This window comes from Periplaneta americana, chromosome 2 (genome assembly GCF_040183065.1).
Source record: "Periplaneta americana isolate PAMFEO1 chromosome 2, P.americana_PAMFEO1_priV1, whole genome shotgun sequence".
NCBI lineage: Eukaryota > Metazoa > Arthropoda > Insecta > Blattodea > Blattidae > Periplaneta > Periplaneta americana.
Window position 1 is genome coordinate 8,091,024 of NC_091118.1, and position 20,341 is coordinate 8,111,364.

Consider the following 20,341-nt stretch of genomic DNA (forward strand, 5'->3'; position numbering starts at 1 on the left):
CACCTCCCTCAAATCCATTTTAATATTATCCTCCCATCTACGTCTCGGCCTCCCCAAAGGTCTTTTTCCCTCCGGTCTCCCAACTAACACTCTATATGCATTTCTGGATTCGCCCATACGTGCTACATGCCCTGCCCATCTCAAACGTCTGGATTTAATGTTCCTAATTATGTCAGGTGAATAATACAATGCGTGCAGTTCTGCGTTGTGTAACTTTCTCCATTCTCCTGTAACTTCATCCCGCTTAGCCCCAAATATTTTCCTAAGCACCTTATTCTCAAACACCCTTAACCTATGTTCCTCTCTCAGAGTGAGAGTCCAAGTTTCACAACCATACAGAACAACTGGTAATATAACTGTTTTATGAATTCTAACTTTCAGATTTTTTGACAGCAGACTAGATGATAAAAGCTTCTCAACCGAATAATAACACGCATTTCCCATATTTATTCTGTGTTTAATTTCCTCCCGAATGTCATTTATATTTGTTACTGTTGCTCCAAGATATTTGAATTTTTCCACCTATTATTATTATTATTATTATTATTATTATTATTATTATTATTATTATTATTATTATTATTATTATTATTCAAGAAAAAACCCACTTTCGATTTTTGCAGAAAAATTATTTAGGCCTAGGCCCTATATGCTGGCCAATTTTATCAACATAATCTCCTCAAAGTTAATTTTTTTATAAAGTACATATTTTAAAAGTTAAGTAATTTCCTAGAAGCTATCGATGTTCCTTATGTTGTTCTTGCACTTACCTTACTGTGTTGTATTCCTAGCGTCTTCCGAGTTGCATGCATATTCCTTAGCTGGATTTATTTTCGCGTGCACATTCCAGATCAAACCAAAAAGTTCCCTTCATGCTCTGGTTACACATCTTGCATATAGACCTACGAAGGTTAGGTTTAGGTAGTTTAGGTTTTTATTATCCATGTCCGCTCATTCCCTACATGCACAGATATAATCTCACAGCCAAGATCGTGTCATGAGCTGAACGTGTAATGCATAGCTGAGACGTACATATTTCGTCTGGATGATTAATGATATTAGGGCTCTCTTTTGTAATGAGATCAGGGCTCTCTTTTGTTTCACTTTGTAAATTTATATAAGAGAACAGAAATATACAGTAAAGTAAGTTCAAAAACGACAGCTGGGTCAACCAAACTGCTTCGTAGCGTAATGGTAAAGCATCTGACTACAAACCGAAAAGTTATCAGTTCGAAACTCAGCGACTGCATATGTGATAAGTTGAAATAGAAATATGTAGTGAAATTAAATATAATAAGATAAGTGATATGATGATAGAGACTGGATTAATCTTGCTCAGGATAGGGACCGATGGCGGGCTTATGTGAGGGCGGCAATGAACCTCCGGGTTCCTTAAAAGCCAGTAAGTAAGTAATAAGATAAGTGAAAGTAGGATAATAAAAGAGCTTCTAGGAAACTACCTAAAGTTAAAATAAAATTATTATCCGGGTAGCTCAGTTGGTAGAGCAGTTGGCTACGGAGTGAAAGGTCCGGGGTTCGATCCCAGGTGGTGACAGGATTTTTTTCTCGTTGCCAAACTTTCAGAACGGCCCCAAGGTTCACTCAGCCTTCTATAAAATTGAGTACCGGATCTTTCCCGGAGGTAAAAGGTGGTCAGAGCGTGGTGCCGACCACACCACCTCATTCTAGTGCCGAGGTCATGGAAAGCATGGGGCTCTACCTCCATGCCCCCCAAGTGCCTTCATGGGATGTTACGGGGATACCTTTACCTTTTTTTTACCTTTTACACTAAAAAAATATACAGTGTGTTTCCGGGCTGGTGTTACTAAGTTTCAGGGATGATGGGGAAGGGCTCATGTATCAATTTGAGATAAGGAACCTGGTCCGGAAATGACCGAGTCCAAAGTTATAAGCAAAAATAGTTGTGTGGAAATGAAATTGTAATTTGGCACCACATGCCCTCCTTCCCTTAACCTTTGGAACACTCGTGGAAAGATGGTATGGGCCGGATGTCCTACGTGGGTACTTGTCCCGATACAATCTGTGAGCTTGTCTACTGTTGCCATTGGCTCATCCATATTCGAAAATCAGGTCTGCATATTCCGCTCTCGTGTACTCCATTTCACTAGCACTGATCGACTGGACACTGCAACTTGTATACATACACTGCTGTCTACAGATGTGCATATCAGGACCGACCATGTCCGTTACACATTACGCTATCTGCATTGCTTTAGTGTAGTTTCCTGTCCCCATCCCTCAGACAGCGCACTGAATGGAATACTGTAAGTAGACAACGTAAACAACGTCAGATGAATTCAGTATGTGTAAGATGTACAGATAAATACACATAAATAAGGTGTATAGAGGAATAAAATTATTTCATTTCCACACAACTGTTTTTGCTTATAGCTTTCGACTCGGTCATTTCCGGATCAGGGTTGCTCATCTCAAATTGATATAATGTGTCCTTCCCCATAATCCCTGAACACTACCCCGGAAACACTCTGTATATACAGTATATATTTTTTTTAACTGAAAATGAGGTCATTTAGGATATATATTCAAAATTCAAATTATGGCTCTGTTGTTAAATTGTACGCATGTTAAATATTCTGTAAGCCAACGATTTCTTTTATTTTTTTTTAGTTCTTTGATGTGTGTGACATATTTTGTGGTAGTAGCTACATTTTGAAAAGTAAAACAATAAAAAAAGGGTCTATATACATATAATAACACACACTAATTCCTTGTGTTGTACTAGTAGTGATATTGTAAAATCCTTATTTACTTACTTACTGGCTTTTAAGGAACCCGCAGGTTCATTGCCGCCCTCACATAAGCCCGCCATTGGTCCCTATTCTGAGTAAGATTAATCCAGTGTCTATCATCGTATCCCACCTCCCTCAAATCCATTTTAATATTATCTTCCCATCTACGTCTCGGCCTCCCTAAAGGTCTTTTTCCCTCCGGCCTCCCAACTAACACACTATATGCAATTTACATTCACTTCTCTTTCTCTTCGAAATCTTGAACTCTTCTATTCCTTCGTACCTGTCGTCTCGCTTCACTTACCTTTCTTCCCACCACAATCTGAACACACGCTCTCGTCATGAAACAATACTAACAATACCATCCCATCGCACCTCCTCATACTCATCTTCTTTCACAATAGCCCTGCCAAGACTCTGGAATTCGCTACCTGCTAGCATCAGGGACTGTCGAAATAAAATTGAATTCAAACGAAAACTTACTAGGCACTTGGTCAGTAATTGATTACTTGTAAATAGTTTCTTTAATCTATCACAAAATATTTCAATATTCAGTAATTTCATCACTATACAATTTTGTTATTCTAGATTTAATTTGTAATTCAGTAAATATAAAATATTCTTTGTTTCTCTATGATAAATTATCTAGTTTTAATTATTCAGGTAATCTTTTCGTACTTTGATTTTATTGTAATTGTAAATTTAATACTAACTGTAATATTATTTGTAATTGTAAATGTAAATTTAATACTAATTGTAATTTTATTGTTGATATTGTAGTTGGAATCTCCTGGTAGAGGGGCAGAGAAGGCCTGACGGCCTTATCTCTACCAGGTTAAATAAATAAATACTACTAATACTACTATATGCATTTCTGGATTCGCCCATATGTGCTACATGCCCTGCCCATCTCAAACGTCTGGATATTGTAAAATCCTTCGATATATATTTCAACTAGACTGTGACTATAATTAACACTTTATATATATATCAGGGACTGTCGAAATAAAATTGAATTCAAACGAAAACTTACTAGGCACTTGTAAGGGAGATGTTGCACCTTGAATCACTTTTCACGTTTTATTTTTTTTTTTAAATTTTGGGAAATAAAATTTTTTAAATGACAAAATGCTTGAGATAATAATTGAAGATTCCTTTATATCTTCCTACAGTATTTTCCTGTTGTATTGATCTATTAAGGATGAAAAAAATAAAATGAAGAGATATGTAAAGTGTACCTTGGAGCATTGGAACATGGAGTATAGATGGAAATATAGCTGTAAAAACTCACAATAATTTAAAAAATGGTATTTTCCATCATTTGCAGGCTTCTCTGATGGAGATTTTACTTTTTGGAGGAGCCATAACTGCTCCAACAGCTTTCTTCAAGGCATTCAGATCAATTGGGGCTCTCTTGACTCAGACCTACTTCGTGGCTTGATCTTAAAATAAAAGAAAAACAAAATCCAATAGCATCATGTACTTTGGAACATGTTCCATGGTGCAAGATGTTTTGTGTTTCAAGGTACAAGAGGGTGCATGTTTAAACAAAGCTAGAGATGAGAATGAATCATGAAAATTAACATATGTATTTACTCACCAGATGGTAGGGAACATCTTCTACTTGTTTCATAGTTACAATTTGGTTTCATGATAGAAAACATATAACAATGAACGAAATATTTACTTTTGGTACCAGAAAAATTGTTTCGTCCATAGAACTCACACTTTGAAAAAAATCAAACTGGAAGTATGACCAGAGCTACCTAAAGGCTTTCTCTACAATCTACTTCAGTTTGAGTCCGCTAGGTAGCAGAAAAAATCAGAAACAAAAAGCAAACAAAGAACACATCACAGCCATAACAAAATTACAAAACACCTCCACATATGCAGAACATATCACAAATGCCAACCACACCTACAGAGACATCAACACAGACATGGAAATACTGCACATCCAACCAAAAAGCCAGAAACTCAACACACTAGAACAATATGAAATATACAGACACACGAAAACACACCCCAACGATATTCAAAGATAAACCAAACATGTTGGGCCAATTATACAGTGTTCATAGATTTGATAAGAAACGTAAAAAAATATATATTACAATTATATGAATACTAATAAAAATAATATAATTATTAAAAATTAGTAAAAGTCAAACATGTTTCGGAGACTCCCTCTCCATCCTCAGTGACTTTATCACGACGGCTGGTTCAGGTGATCGAACCGCGTTGTTGCGTGGCTTATATTATTTTTATTAGTGTTCATATAACTGTAATATATAATTTTTTACGTTTCTTAACACCCCAACGATATTCTCAACACACAACTCAGTTTCAAAACACACACACTCTTTGACTCTACACTTCGAACACACCCACACAGGAAACAAGAGGCACCAAGACCAACAACGACCAGTTCCGAAGATGACCGAAAATAGGTCGAAACGTGTTAACAAGGTACGTTAATAATATCTAACACAAGAAAGTTCTTATCATACATATTCCGAAGTGATACAGTGTTAAAAGTTGTGTAATCAAGATGTATAACAAAAAAATGTTTCAAGGTACACAATGCTCAAGGTAAAACAGTCTCCACTACTATTAAGAATTTTTTGACATGATCCATGTTCTGTAGGAATAACATGGATGTTAATAAATACAATACAATACTCAGAAAGTATTAAATTTGTACTAATGATTCTTGGGGACATTAATACTAATAACAGAAGATTGCGGTATAAAAAAATTAATAATAATAATAATAATAATAATAATAATAATGATTTATTTAACCTGGCAGAGTTAAGGCCATACGGCCTTCTCTAACACTCAACCAGGAGTAAAAACTACGTTACAGAAACACTACAAATTTACAAAGTACACACAAAACTGAATAAGATAATAATAATAAAATGTAAACAACAAGTAAGAAGAAATCAGACATAATATATGACATACAGAAAGAAAGAAAAAAGCATAATAAAATGTGAACAGCAGGTCAAAAATAAATGAGGCCTACAAAGTATAAAAAAATAAGACGATTATTGATAATAATAATAATAATAATAATAATAATAATAGTAATGATAATAATAATAATAATAATAATAATAATAATAATAATAAATAATAATAACAGGCCTAATAGTAATAATAATACTAATAGTAGTAATAAAATACTGAAGTACAAAGCATACAACGAATACAATATTTTTAAGTATACACAGTAAGGAAAATTATGTTTATATATAGCTCAACTTATCACATTAGAGATATACCATTATCGGAAAATATGAAAACAAAAATATAAAATAAGTTAAATATCTCTAGAACATAAAAAAAGTGAATACGTGGAAACATGCAGTACAACACTTGTCATAATAGTAAGTTAGTTTGGCAACTCGTCATAGGATAATTTTCTAACTTGGATTTGAAAGATTTCAATGTTCGGCAGCCCTTGACTTCAGGCGGCAGAGAGTTCCAGTGACGAGAGGTAGCAACAGTGAAAGATGAGTCTGTATCTTAAAAAATGTAGAAAATAGAAATTTCACTCATTTCATCTGTCAACTGCTCTTTGACTCCCCAAAGGGCCGTGGCCCCTACATCTTAGGGCAGGGTGAGCTGAACTATCATAAAGTGAGGAAAAGTGGGGGTCTCATCATTAAAAACATTGAGAAACACTGCACTAGATTATTCATTTCTACGGAGTGTGTGACAGTTCTTCAGGAAGGTAAAACTTTGATCCCGCTACGCACCATACACGAGAGAAAACTTACTGAAATCATTAAAAAACCCCAAAATTTTAGTGCATCATTCTAGACACTGTGATCACTGTGAAAGCGATAAACCCATCCAACCTGCCCCCCCAGATACTTTATTACCAAACCAATGATTTTCTCCGATATTTTCACACAAAATCGTCACTTATCCCAGTGGTCTAATTTCGTGACAGAATTTGATTCCTATATGTGGGCGAACAAAGACATATTGAATAATTTCGAGGGAAAAATTGTTCCGGGGCCGGGTATCGAACCCGGGACCTTTGGTTAAATGTACCAACGCTCTCCCACTGAGCTACCCGGGAACTCTACCCGACACCGATCCAATTTTACCCTCTATATCCACAGACCTCAAAGTGGGCTGACAACCGTCAAGCAACCAACATTTGAGTGCACACTAACTCTGTGTGACTTTAATTGTGGTTTTCTGTTACGTACAGTGACGTGTATTACGCAAATTAAGCTTTCAGGAATAACTCCCTGTAAAGTTAATTTGAATAATTTCGAGGGAAAAATTGTTCCGGGGCCAGGTATCGAACCCGGGACCTTTGGTTAAACGTACCAACGCTCTCCCACTGAGCTACCCGGGAACTCTACCCGACACCGATCCAATTTTTCCCTCTATATCCACAGACCTCAAAGTGGGCTGACAACCATCAAGCAACCAACATTTGAGTGCACACTAACTCTGTGTGACTTTAAATTGTGGTTTTCTGTTACGTACAGTGACGTGTATTACGCAAATTAAGCTTTCGGGAATAACTCCCTGTAAAGTTAATTTGAATAATTTCGAGGGAAAAATTGTTCCGGGGCCGGGTATCGAACCCGGGACCTTTGGTTAAATGTACCAACGCTCTCCCACTGAGCTACCTGGGAACTCTACCCGACACCGATCCAATTTTTCCCTCTATATCCACAGACCTCAAAGTGGGCTGACAACCGTCAAGCAACCAACATTTGAGTGCACACTAACTCTGTGTGACTTTAAATTGTGGTTTTTCTGTTACTTACAGTGACGTGTATTACGCAAATTAAGCTTTCAGGAATAACTCCCTGTAAAGTTAATTTGAATAATTTCGAGGGAAAAATTGTTCCGGGGCCGGGTATCGAACCCAGGACCTTTGGTTAAACGTACCAACGCTCTCCCACTGTTCATATTGTTCATCAAAAACTTACCAACTTTTAATAATGAAAATGAAAACTATTTGATGTGGACGCACCATTATTCATGTTTATATGTTCACAGAATGGCGAAACCACATGCTGTACATGAACTCAGTGTGAGGGTGAAGACTCTGGAAGAACAGGTGGCGCTGTTGTTACCACTTGTGGAGGAAGTCAGAATCTTGAGGGAACGGTTAGACACCCAATCCATACCCAGCCTGGACCGTGAAAAATTTAAAGGAGACAGGGGGTTGAAAGAGGAGATTGAAATTCTGAAAAACAAACTGAAAATGAAAGAACGCGAGCTACAAAACAAGGACGAAGAACTCAGGAAAATGGAAGCAAAGCGGGTTCAACAGGAAGTGGTAAGTGTGAGCTGTTGCCATGGTTACAGTAGTGAAGGGCACAACTCAGATCGTACCAGCTGAAGGTGAAGCTGTAATCAGCTGGAGACGAATGAAGACCGTTTTTTGATAAGCGAAGTGTTTATACAGGGAGTTTCAAAAGTAACTCATAATTTCAATTAAAATGGAATGAGGGAATTTTGGACAAACAGCGCAGACACATCAAATATATCTAAAAAGGAATATTTTCATAGAAGCAAAATATTTTTGCGAGTATTGTGCGAGTTGTGAGTTCGAGGACATTTTTAAATGGCACTCTACTCTATAATATTCTTTTAATATCATCTGAAAGAGGATATTCATTTGTTTTGTACAGAAGTGTTATGGTTACTATGTTGTTCTTGTTTAGTCAACTGTCTGAAAACAGGTCTCACAAGTGATACTAACAACTAGGCCAGGAGATAATGGGGTAGGGTGGCCAGTTCCTTTCCCCCTCCATTGCATATATCGCTGACTAGCTACATATTACACTAGTCAGACTTCAGATGCATACAAACAATTGTTCTTCCTCTGACACATATCGTCAAGTGAGATGTACTGCCTGATAATTAAGGAGCAGATTTCTATGTAATTAAATATTATTTTTGCGTGTGATAAAACACAATTAGCAAAGTTAAAAATTCCGAACATGAATTTTATTTCACATAAAAACACATATTTTCACAAAACAATTATGTAAATACATATTTTCAGGAAATCTATTATAAACACATAAATCTTTGAGTTTTTTTACTTAAATAATTTTTTTACAAGAACTTTTAAACATTTTAAAACTAAATCAATTATGTCACTCAGAAGTACGTTATCTTTTTAAGAATTTTTGGTTGCTTCATGTTTCTAAGCGCTGTGTGGTGTATCCGTGATCCATTTTTGTAATAGTATCGCCTCAAGTTCTGAGAACTGCTAGGCAGCATATCAGTGTTATTATTAGAGAACAAATTAACGTGGACAAGGAGGAGAGATCTTCCAACACATAATTAGGAATGTTTATTGTTGCTGAAGATGATTTCATTCCACGCTTTGTTTGTGAAACACAACAGATAAGAGCTCGGGTATGAACATTATTTAATTTAAACAAATCTCTCGCCTCTCGCTCATGTCTATCAAATAAGGCAATATATTATATTGTTGTGATTCCCTGTTATCGGGCTTCGTAAATCAATATCCTTCAAGATATACTGAAAGATGGTTGTTTAAAAAACGATTTGGCTTTCCTATTAGCAAATCTAAGCTTTTTGTGTGACACCATAAAAAAAAAACTCGAAACATCCAAAAACCTGTTGTCTGAAACAGGGAGGTGTGTGCCGTGAAAATTAAACTAGACTCGCTACCAGGTTCAGAAGTACAAGTACTAAGGGACAAATTCCAGAATGTGTTTGGGAAAAACAGTAGATATAAAAAAATGTGTAAAGTTGCTCAAGTATTGGAGGGTGTGCCTGTAGGTGAAATTGACGGTGTATGTGTTTGTGACATTCCTCTCTTTAAATATGCACGTCTGACGTCCTGTGATGTGGAAAGATCGTTTTCACAGTATAAGTCGTTGTTCAGAGATAATCAGCATGCATTTGTTATGGAGAATTTGGAGATGACCTTTGTTGTTCACTGCAATTCTCGGCCAACTACTAGCACTCAAGTGTGGTTGGTGAGTACCTAGTAACATTTTTTTTTCCAAGCTAAGTAAGGTATTTTTGTCATATTTAAAACAAATATTTTTTTGTTTTTAGCAAATATTTTCGTATTTTTTAGCACATAAAAAATAATATATTTAAATTTTTAAGCACATAAAAATCCGCTCCCTACTAATAATAGATGTACATATCAGCCAGAACCTCAATCAGAGGGAGGTTACTATGGTAACAATTTTATTGTTAATAATATTTTGCAAGTCCTTACATTATGAAAGGAGTTTTATTGATGAAATCAACATGAAACAGTGTCTGACATGTCATTGTTCTCTGAATTTCGCTTCTATTCTACTCGCAGTTGACAGAGAAATAAGTGGCCGATTTGGATGAGTTTCATTAAAAAGTGTGCGCATCTCTTGTGTACGTCTTCTGTTCACAAATCTTATTATCATCGATCTCCATTTGCTTTTAAGTTTATTACTGTACTTAATCCATTAATTGTATTACACAGAAGATTAATAAAAATTTGTCTAACCAAAAATATGTATTACCCAACAAATTTAATGCATAGAGATTTTAAAGTATTAACTATTGAAGAAATTTATAAATATAGTTTACTAACTCACTACCACAGAAATCAAATAAAACCTAAATCTAATCAACATGAATATCGTACTCGAAGACAAAAGTCTATTTTCCCATTAATTGAGCATAAATGTCATACAAGTGCAGCTCTTAAACATGGTGCTAGTTTCGGCCCAAGACTTTATAATAAAATTACAAACCGTTTTCCAAATTTTGTATTTTAAAATTGAACCTTTTAAAAAAGAAATTTATAAAATTATTTATGTTTTTATTGAATATCACTGGCTTCTATCTGATTGTCAATTTATATTAAATGTGTTTTCTCTTTCTCTCTCTCTCTCTCTCTCTCTCTCTCTCTCTCTCTTTTTCTCTTGTGTGTTATTTATTGGTTTGAATTAAGTTACTTACTGTATTTAGTAAACTGTCCTTGTAAATTTTATGTTATATTATTGGCTAAGACCACACCGTACACGAGCCTGGCTCTTACAGTAGTGGCTAGAAACATTTTTGTTTTATAATTTTAATTTGTACTCGCTAGCTAGCTAGTTAAATAATTTAATTAAATTTTCAATGATAGAGCTCTTAACATGTCATTATTTGCACCAACACTATGAGCAGGTTCATAGGTAATTTTAGTACTACTGGTACTGTCTATATTTGTGTGTATGTAAATCATTTCATTAGTCTATGTCTTTTCACGACATGATGATGGAACACATTTAGGATCTATTATACATTCCAATACCAGACATTGAAACTATTTTCTTGTGTGATGTCTGTGTTAATGACGTACTTTGTGTTGTGTCATTAGTTATTCTTTGCACTGTTATAGGATAGGAGTCTGTTTGTTCAGAAAGCAGTGGATTTGAGTTTTTAGGTTTTCGATGTTTGTGTAATTAATTTTATGTTGGTCTGAGTGGATTTTAGAATTTTATTTGATTGCTGTGCTATTCGAGAACGTTTATTACGATTGTTGATGTAACGGGACTGACATCTGTTAATATGTCTTAGTCTCATTTGCGTTTCATTGTACTTACTTACTTACTGGCTTTTAAGGAACCCGAAGGTTCATTGCCGCCCTCACATAGGCCCGCCATTGGTCCCTATCCTGAGCAAAATTAATCCATTCTCTGTCATCATATCCCACCTCCCTTAAATCCATTTTAATATTATCTTCCCATCTACGTCTCGGCCTCCCTAAAGGTCTTTTTCCCTCCGGCCTCCCAACTAACACTCTATATGCATTTCTGGATTCGCCCATAAGTGCTACATGCCCTGCCCATCTCAAACGTCTGGATTTAATGTTCCTAATTATGTCAGGTGAAGAATACAATGTGTGCAGTTCTGTGTTGTGTAACTTTCTCCATTCTCCTGTAACTTCATCCCTCTTAGCCCCAAATATTTTCCTAAGCACCTTATTCTCAAACACCCTTAACCTATGTTCCTCTCTCAAAGTGAGAGTTCAAGTTTCACAACCATACAGAACAACCGGTAATATAACTGTTTTATAAATTCTGACTTCCAGATTTTTCGACAGCAGACTGGATGATAAAATTTTCTCAACCGAATAATAACAGGCATTTCCCATATTTATTCTGTGTTTAATTTCCTCCCGAGTGTCATTTATAATTGTTACTGTTGCTCCCAGATATTTGAACTTCTCCACCTCTTCAAAAGATAAATCTCCAATTTTTATATTTCCATTTCGTACAATATTCTCGTCACGAGACATAATCATATATTGCGTTTCATTGTGGGATAGCTAAATGGCATGAGGCCGAGGTATTTGACAAGGTTAGTTGATTAGTTGAGGGGATATGTAAGTGACATGAGGCGGAGAATGAGAAAAGGTTCGAATGATTTAATTACGTCCCCCCCCCCGTGTGTAGTGTGGGGAGATTTCGAAGTTGTATGTTACTTTGTTCTTACAAAATGTGTAGCATAGGTATATTATTATGATTTACTGCAATTTCTAATGAGTTTATGGAACAGATGCATTATAGGACCCACCCTAAATATAAGAATATGCAAAGCCACAAAAAAAAAAAAAAGGTCAACGGAAGTACCGTTTCGATCAATTAAATTATCGATCTATATCATTTTTATTAATGAATTTAAATACTATTATAGTCACAATCATGCCATGGTATGAAAGAAAAATTACACAACCTCGAGCGGGATCGAACCTGCGACTTCCTGTCCTCCGGTCAGGCGCTCTACCACTGAGCTATCGAGTTGGTCTCACGCCAAAGGCTTGGAATTATCCTCTCATACTGGCTACTCTGTTATAGAGTACTGTCCATAGCGTCTGATCTAGTCAGCACTGCTTATGGGTTGAAAGAAACTTTACAAATGTAATCTTCATCTTACGATGTTTGGTGACGTATACACGTCCGTTGATGTGACATATTAATGAATTAAATACTATTATAGTCACAATCATGCCATGGTATGAAAGAAAAATTACACAACCTCGAGCGGGATCGAACCTGTGACTTCCTGTCCTCCGGTCAGGCGCTCTACCACTGAGCTATCGAGTTGGTCTCACGCCAAAGGCTCGGAATTATCCTTTCATACTGGCTACTCTGTTATAGAGTACTGTCCATAGCGTCTGATCTAGTCAGCACTGCTTATGGGTTGAAAGAAACTTTACAAATGTAATCTTCATCTTACGATGTTTGGTGACGTATACACGTCCGTTGATGTGACATATTAATGAATTAAATACTATTATAGTCACGACGAACTCGATAGCTCTGTGGTAGAGCGCCTGACCGGAGAACAGGAAGTCGCAGGTTCGATTCCCGCTCGAGGTTGTGAAATTTTTCTTTCATACCGTGGCATGATTGTGACTATAATAGTATTTAAATTCATTAATATGTCACATCAACGGACGTGTATACGTCACCAAACATCGTAAGATGAAGATTACATTTTTATTATGTTGCCAACCAACAAATATTGTTGTAATTAGTTTGATTTTAATCATGGCGGCAATTGCGAATGCTATAGTTAAATAACAAAAAGAAATGGATCAAATTCTTCCTGTTGGCTTAAAATGTAAGCCTAGAATTTGAAATTATGGAATTATAAAAAGAACCTTTTTACTTGCTTTATCCATGAATACAGATATGTTCTATTGTTTTTTATGTGATTGTGGTTTATTTAAGAGTGTAATGTTCCGCAAAGCATGTAATTCCGGGATGAGTTTGAAGAAATGTAAAAGTAAACGAGATGCACTCATGTGGAGATGTCATCGGAAATTACAAGGTATTAAATGATAGGCACAGGTACGCTGTATCGTAGTGCTTTGTGAAATCACTCGGATAACTAAGAAAATGATCGGAACATCTCCACTGAGCTCCATGGTAAAATGATAATTTTCACATCAATTTTTTATTTAAATTTTTTGGTCCAGGGAAAATACTAGTAAAAATGTGTTTTTGGAAAGACTAGTATTTTCCCAGGACTAAAAATGCAGCATAAATGGAGTAAAATCAGTATTTTACGTGGACCATATTAAATTTGTGGTAAAATATTTTAAGTTTAAAGTTTACCTTTAGTTTCTTTCTTTAACTTTATTTTGAATAAAATATAATATATTGTATAATAAAGGTGGCTAATATGCGCTTAATTTCATTGTTGTTGGTTTTATTAAATGATACATGTTTGTAGTATGCTTTAGTTTTGTTAGGATGGCATACTTGATATAATAATCGAAACTGTACCTGTACAATATACAATCAATACTATGGAATACTCGGGGTGGGTCCTATAATGCATCTGTTCCGAGTTTATGATATCAGTTGGAGGTTAAAATGTCCATTTCAATACATCCGCAAACAGAAATGTCTACTAGCAAAATGTCCACTTACATAAATGACCTCAATAGAATAAACGATTGGGCAATAGCCAACAAAATGAAAATAAATTCTCTAACGAGCAAAGCCATCAGCTTTACAAGGAAAAGAAATAAAATAGTCGCATCGTATACGTTAGGGGTTGAAACCATTCCGGAAGTTAACCAATGTAAATACCTCGGAATAACATTTAGCAGCGATCTCGGCTGGGGGGAACACGTTACTGACACAGCGGGAAAGGCATGGAGAGCGTTACACTTTGTGATGAGGGTACTAAGAAAAGGTTCTGACAAATCCAAAGAGATTGCATATAAATCACTAGTACGTCCAGTAATGGAATATGATGCTGCATGTTGGGATCCTTACAGATTAGAACATATTAAGACACTGGAAAAGATTAAAAAACGGGCTCTTAAGTGTTGTCGGAAAAATTCACCATTAAAATGGGACACACTCACGGACAGGAGAACGCGAATTCGATTATGCGCACTGTTCAAAACATACAGAGGTGAGCCTGCCTGGAGAGAAATGAAAAATAGGTTGCAGCCACCAAATTACTCTTCAAGGAACGACCACTCATATAAATTGAGGGAAAGAAGGCAGAGGACGGACACTGGAAAGTTTTCTTTTCTCAATCGTACTATCAGGGACTGGAATGCTTTACCTGCAGACTTACTAAAGGCTTTACCAACAACAAAAAATGCATTTAAAAATAGGCTTAAGGACCTTACTAATAGACGGTAATTATACACAGTATTTAAAGGTGTAAATGATATGTTGTTATTGAAGTGTTGTATCAGTGAAGAATTATGTTGTTATTGAAGTGTTGTATCAGTGAAGAAGTATGTCGTGTCAGTGAAGTGTGCTGTGTAAGTGAAACGTGTTCCTGTCAGTGAAGCTTTATAGTTTATAGTGGCAGTGCAAAGAATTTGAACAGTGAAATGTTTTTGAAGTGTTAGTGAAATCAGGATAGAATCAGTGAAATGTGTCGTAGTTCCAGTGCAGTGAGTGAGTTGACAGCGAAATGAGTGTAATGTTGAAAGGTACTTGTGCAGATATGAACATATACTCGTGGGTTTTAGTTCGATCTTAGTTTTAAGATACAAATTAGAATATTTCAAATGTTATTTTAAGTGATCGTTTCATTTAATTTAGTACATTCCTTGTTGTTGTTGTTGTTATTATTATTATTATTATTATTATTATTATTATTATTATTATTATTATTATTAGTATTATTATTAATTATATTTTTAATTAATAAGTTTATTATTGAATAAGTTTATTATTGTCATTATTGAGTGTAATTAGTTACCACTGCCACTGGGTATATACCCATTGCAGTGTGAATAAATACATACATAAAATTAGATGTCCACTTGGTTTATCTACATTTATGTTATCCATATCAGCATTGGTCACACATCTCGCATCACAGGTGCTTCTTTCCACACACCTCCAATATAACTTATTACCATTTTTGCTCCTTGAATGAAAGTGATACGAAAAGCCATTGTGTACTAGAATGTTTTTCCTTTTTGGTGATCTTATAATTTCAGCCATTCTGTCACTCTTGATTTAAAATTTGGTACGTCGCTTAGCAATCTCAATAAAACATTTTATATTGTAGTCTTTCACCTGGTTACTGCTTCTGTAAAACAATTATTATGGGTTTTTATGGCCATTTTTGAATGCTGACTTTTTTATATTGAACATTTTGTTGTGGACGTTTTGCTAATGTATATTTTTTACTGGACTTTTTTCCTTGGACATTTTGCTGTTGACCTTTTTGTTTCTGGTCATTTTTCCTCTGGTCATTTTGAAGTGGACAATTTAACCTGGAAGCATGATATCACTATTTACAAATTTATTAATTCGTTAACAGTATCATTATATTTCCTTTGAATGTTCCACCCAAAAACCCTGGTTTTCAATGCGGGACCTCTGGCATCTTTTATTGGTGATATTTTCATCTTGTGATGTAATCATCATATGATCTCATAATTTTTGTGTAATGCACCGGTATCGTAATGGGACCTCTAGCGTCTTTTATCAGTGATATTTCCATCTTGTGATGTAATCGTCATGTGATGTCATAATTTTTGTGTAATGCACCGGTATCGTAATGGGACCTCTAGCGTCTTTTATCAGTGATATTTCCATCTTGTGATGTAATCGTCATGTGATGCCATAATTTTTGTGTAATGCACCGGTATCATAATGGGGCCTCTAGCGTCTTTTATCGGTGATATTTCCATCTTGTGATGTAATCGTCATGTGATGCCATAATTTTTGTGTAATGCACCGGTATCATAATGGGGCCTCTAGTGTCTTTTATTGGTGATATTTCCATTTTGTGATGTAATCGTCATGTGATGCCATAATTTTTGTGTAATGCACCGGTATCATAATGGGGCCTCTAGTGTCTTTTATCGGTGATATTTCCATCTTGTGATGTAATCGTCATGTGATGTCATAATTTTTGTGTAATGCATCGGTATCGTAATGGGACCTCTAGCATCTTTTATCAGTGATATTTCCATCTTGTGATGTAATCGTCTTGTGATGCCATAATTTTTGTGTAATGCACCAGTATCATAACGGGACCTCTAGTGTCTTGGTGATATTTCCATCTTGTGATGTAATCGTCATGTGATGTCATAATTTTTGTGTAATGCACCAGTATCATAATGGGACCTCTAGTGTCTTGGTGATATTTCCATCTTGTGATGTAATCGTCATGTGATGTCATAATTTTTGTGTAATGCACCGTTATCGAAATGGGACCTCTAGCGTCTTTTATTGGTGATATTTCCATCTTGTGATGTAATCGTCATCTGATGTCATAATTTTTGTGTAATGCACCAGTATCTTAATGGGACCTCTAGCATCTTTTATTGGTGATATTTCCATCTTGTGATGTAATCGTCATGTGATGTCATAATTTTTGTGTAATGCATCGGTATCGTAATGGGACCTCTAGCGTCTTTTATCAGTGATATTTCCATCTTGTGATGTAATCGTCATGTGATGCCATAATTTTTGTGTAATGCACCAGTATCATAATGGGACCTCTAGTGTCTTGGTGATATTTCCATCTTGCGATGTAATCGTCATGTGTTGTCATAATTTTTGTGTAATGCACCGGTATCATAATGGGACCTCTAGCGTCTTTTATTGGTGATATTTCCATCTTGCGATGTAATCATCATGTGATGTCATAATTTTTTTGTAATGCACCAGTATCGTAATGGGGCCTCTAGCGTCTTTTATCAGTGACATTTCCATCTTGTGATGTAATTGTCATGTGATGTCATAATTTTTGTGTAATGTACTGGTATCATAATGTACACTATTCCTCACAAAACACAAAGAGTGTAAATGAGAAAGCCTGTCTCACCTTCGTGTTCTCATTGATTAGTGATAGCCATACCGACACTAATATATTGACAGAAATAATTCAGATAATGTTCGTTTGTCTCGTAGGAAGCAGAGCAGAGGTATCAGCAGATTGTGAAGTTGTTCAAATCAGTTCCTGGCAAAGACTTCGATAGAGCAACAGCTGCTGCTAGAAATGGCAATGCTGCCGCTATGCAGTTCCTGGTTGACACTCAAATTGACATTGAAGAGACAGACAGTAACAAGAAGACTCTGCTGCAATTGGCATCAGAAGCAGGACACACAGACACAGTGCAGGTCGTTCTGAATGCGGGTGCCCATGTGAATGCTGCAAAGAGGGATGGAGCGAGTCCTTTGAATTTGGCAGCAGAAGGCGGCCACGTGGAAGTGTGCAAGGTGCTGCTTGAAGCCCGGGCACACATGAAGAAGAGGGGAGTAGAGAAAAGTTTGAGTGCGCTGCATTGTGCTGCACGTGGGGGCGATGTGAAAGTGTGTTATTTGCTGCTTGCTAATGGCGCTGAGGTGAACGCACAAGATCATGACATGTGGGACACTCCACTGCATATGGCAGCACGAAAAGGTCACATTTTGGTGGTGCGCTTCCTATTAGATCATGGTGCTGACATAAACATGAAAAATTATAGTGGGAAGACACCTGCGGATTGTGCTCGTAGTGAGAACCAGACAGAAATAATTGACATCCTGACTCCAGCTGTGCAATTCCAGTCATCAGTTGTAACATACCGTGAGTGAGGTGAGATTGATTAGTTTTGTTCTACCCTTAGCTATAATTTTTGCGAAAATAGAAGTAAGTAACTCTGTAACATACATGTATATTAACCTCAAATGGTTCGCTAATTATTTGTTATTTAAATATATATATATATTTTATCTAATGCAGCTTAAAACTTGAACATTTAAACTTCATTACATCAATACACTCGAACCTCCATACAATGAAAACCAACCCTATCTCTATGATAAATTGAATGCGGTATCATACAGTGGCAGTTGCGAAATGGCTCTAAAAGATTGTATAGGTTTTGCATCATATGAGGCGCTCGGAATACAAGTGGTGCACGTCAAAAAATTAAACATTTTCTAATGTAAGGTTTAATAGACACAACAATGTAAGATCTTTCTAGATCAACAATAAAATGAATCTATTATTTAATGGTTTGGCTATAGATGGTAGCACTTTACCAGAACACTGAAACAGATTGCCATTTTGTCAGAAGACAAGTGAAGCATGTCCTCCTCACCTAGCAACCTGTGCTGTTTACTTTGCGGTTTACTCTTTTGTTCAGTAATTAATGTTATTTTCATTTGTGCGTTGAATTGAAAAATGATTTGACTCTAAATGGATAGCAAAGAGTTGTTGCAACTGAAGCAAGTGAGATAGGTACCTACTGAAAATGAAGGTACAGAAAAAAAGCAATTCAAGTAATCAATTATGTTATGGTTATGTTATAACATTGTCTCATTTTGTTTTAAGTAGGCTACAGTAACTGCTTAGGTGATAAACTGTTGCCCTTAAGTGTGCAGATCACAGGGTGGACCGCTCGAATGTACCTAATTTCAATTGTATGTGACTGGTGAACTGTTGAAGATAGAACCTTATGGTAACGTTTATATGAAAGGAAAACTCGACAAGTTTCGATCCTGTTGGTAGATGATGTGCAGACACGGTTTCTTTTCATAGATTGTATTGATTGTCAAAATGGCGACACCGCAGATGAAAGCGCAAACTGCGTTGTGGTATGCGGAGTTTAAATCATTTGTTAGAGTTCAAAGCGAGTATCGGTGAGTGTTTAACCATGATGCCCCAACTGCTAAAAGCATTAAGAAGTGGCACGATACATTTTTAGCTACAGGATCGGTGTTGAAGAAGCATAGTGGTGGTCGTAGAACATCCAACGAAATGGTTGCAAATATTCAAACGGCGTATGAGCAAAGCCCACGGAAGTCATTAACAAGAACTTCGCAGGAACTTCAAGTACCAAAATCAAGTCCACACCTGTGGAATAACGGTCAGCGCGTCTGGCCGCGAAACCAGGTGGCCTGGGTTCGAATCTCAGTCAGGCAAGTTATCTGGTTGAGGATTTTTCCGGGGTTTTTCCTCAACCCAATACGAGCAAATGCTAGGTAACTATCAGTATTGGACCCCGGACTCATTTCACTGGCATTATCACCTTCATATCATTCAGACGCTAAATAACCTAGATGTTGATACAGCGTCGTAAAATAACGCAATAAAATAAATAAAAAATCAACATTGCAACGAATTGTCCACAAACACCTCAAACTGTACGCATACAAAGTGCAGTTAATGCAACGTCTGGAGCCGGATGACAAACCCAAACAAGTGGAATTCGCCAATACGATGCTAGACTGTCTTGGCGCTGATCCTGATTTAACACCGCGTCCACACCTGTGGAGTAACGGACAGCGCGTCTGGCTGCGAAACCAGGTGGCCCAGGTTCGAATCCCGGTCGGGGCAAGTTACCTGGTTGAGGTTTTTTCCAGGGTTTTCCCTCAACCCAATATGAGCAAATGCTGGGTAACTTTCGGTGCTGGACCCCGGACTCATTTCACCGGCATTATCACCTTCATATCATTCAGACGCTAAATAACCTAGATGTTGATACAGCGTCGTAAAATAACCCAATAAAATAAAATAAATAAATAAAACACCTCAAACTGTATGCATACGAAGTGCAGTTATTGCAACATCTGGAGCCG

General features: G+C 36.4%; 1 protein-coding gene and 1 non-coding gene across 2 annotated transcripts; one reads left to right on the forward strand and one right to left on the reverse strand.

Annotated features, from left to right (window-relative positions):
* Positions 1 to 5,221: 5,221 nt before the first annotated feature.
* Positions 5,222 to 19,964, forward strand: LOC138712506 (26S proteasome non-ATPase regulatory subunit 10-like). The gene is made up of 3 exons (XM_069844394.1): positions 5,222 to 5,240; positions 7,809 to 8,091; positions 17,687 to 19,964. The coding sequence occupies exons 2-3, from the start codon at positions 7,810 to 7,812 to the stop codon at positions 18,350 to 18,352; spliced, it is 948 nt and encodes a 315-aa protein (XP_069700495.1). The 5' UTR covers positions 5,222 to 5,240; position 7,809; the 3' UTR covers positions 18,353 to 19,964.
* TRNAN-AUU (transfer RNA asparagine (anticodon AUU)) lies at positions 6,796 to 6,867 on the reverse strand. Its single transcript has one exon. It is a non-coding gene; the product is annotated as a tRNA-Asn (tRNA).
* Positions 19,965 to 20,341: the final 377 nt, after the last annotated feature.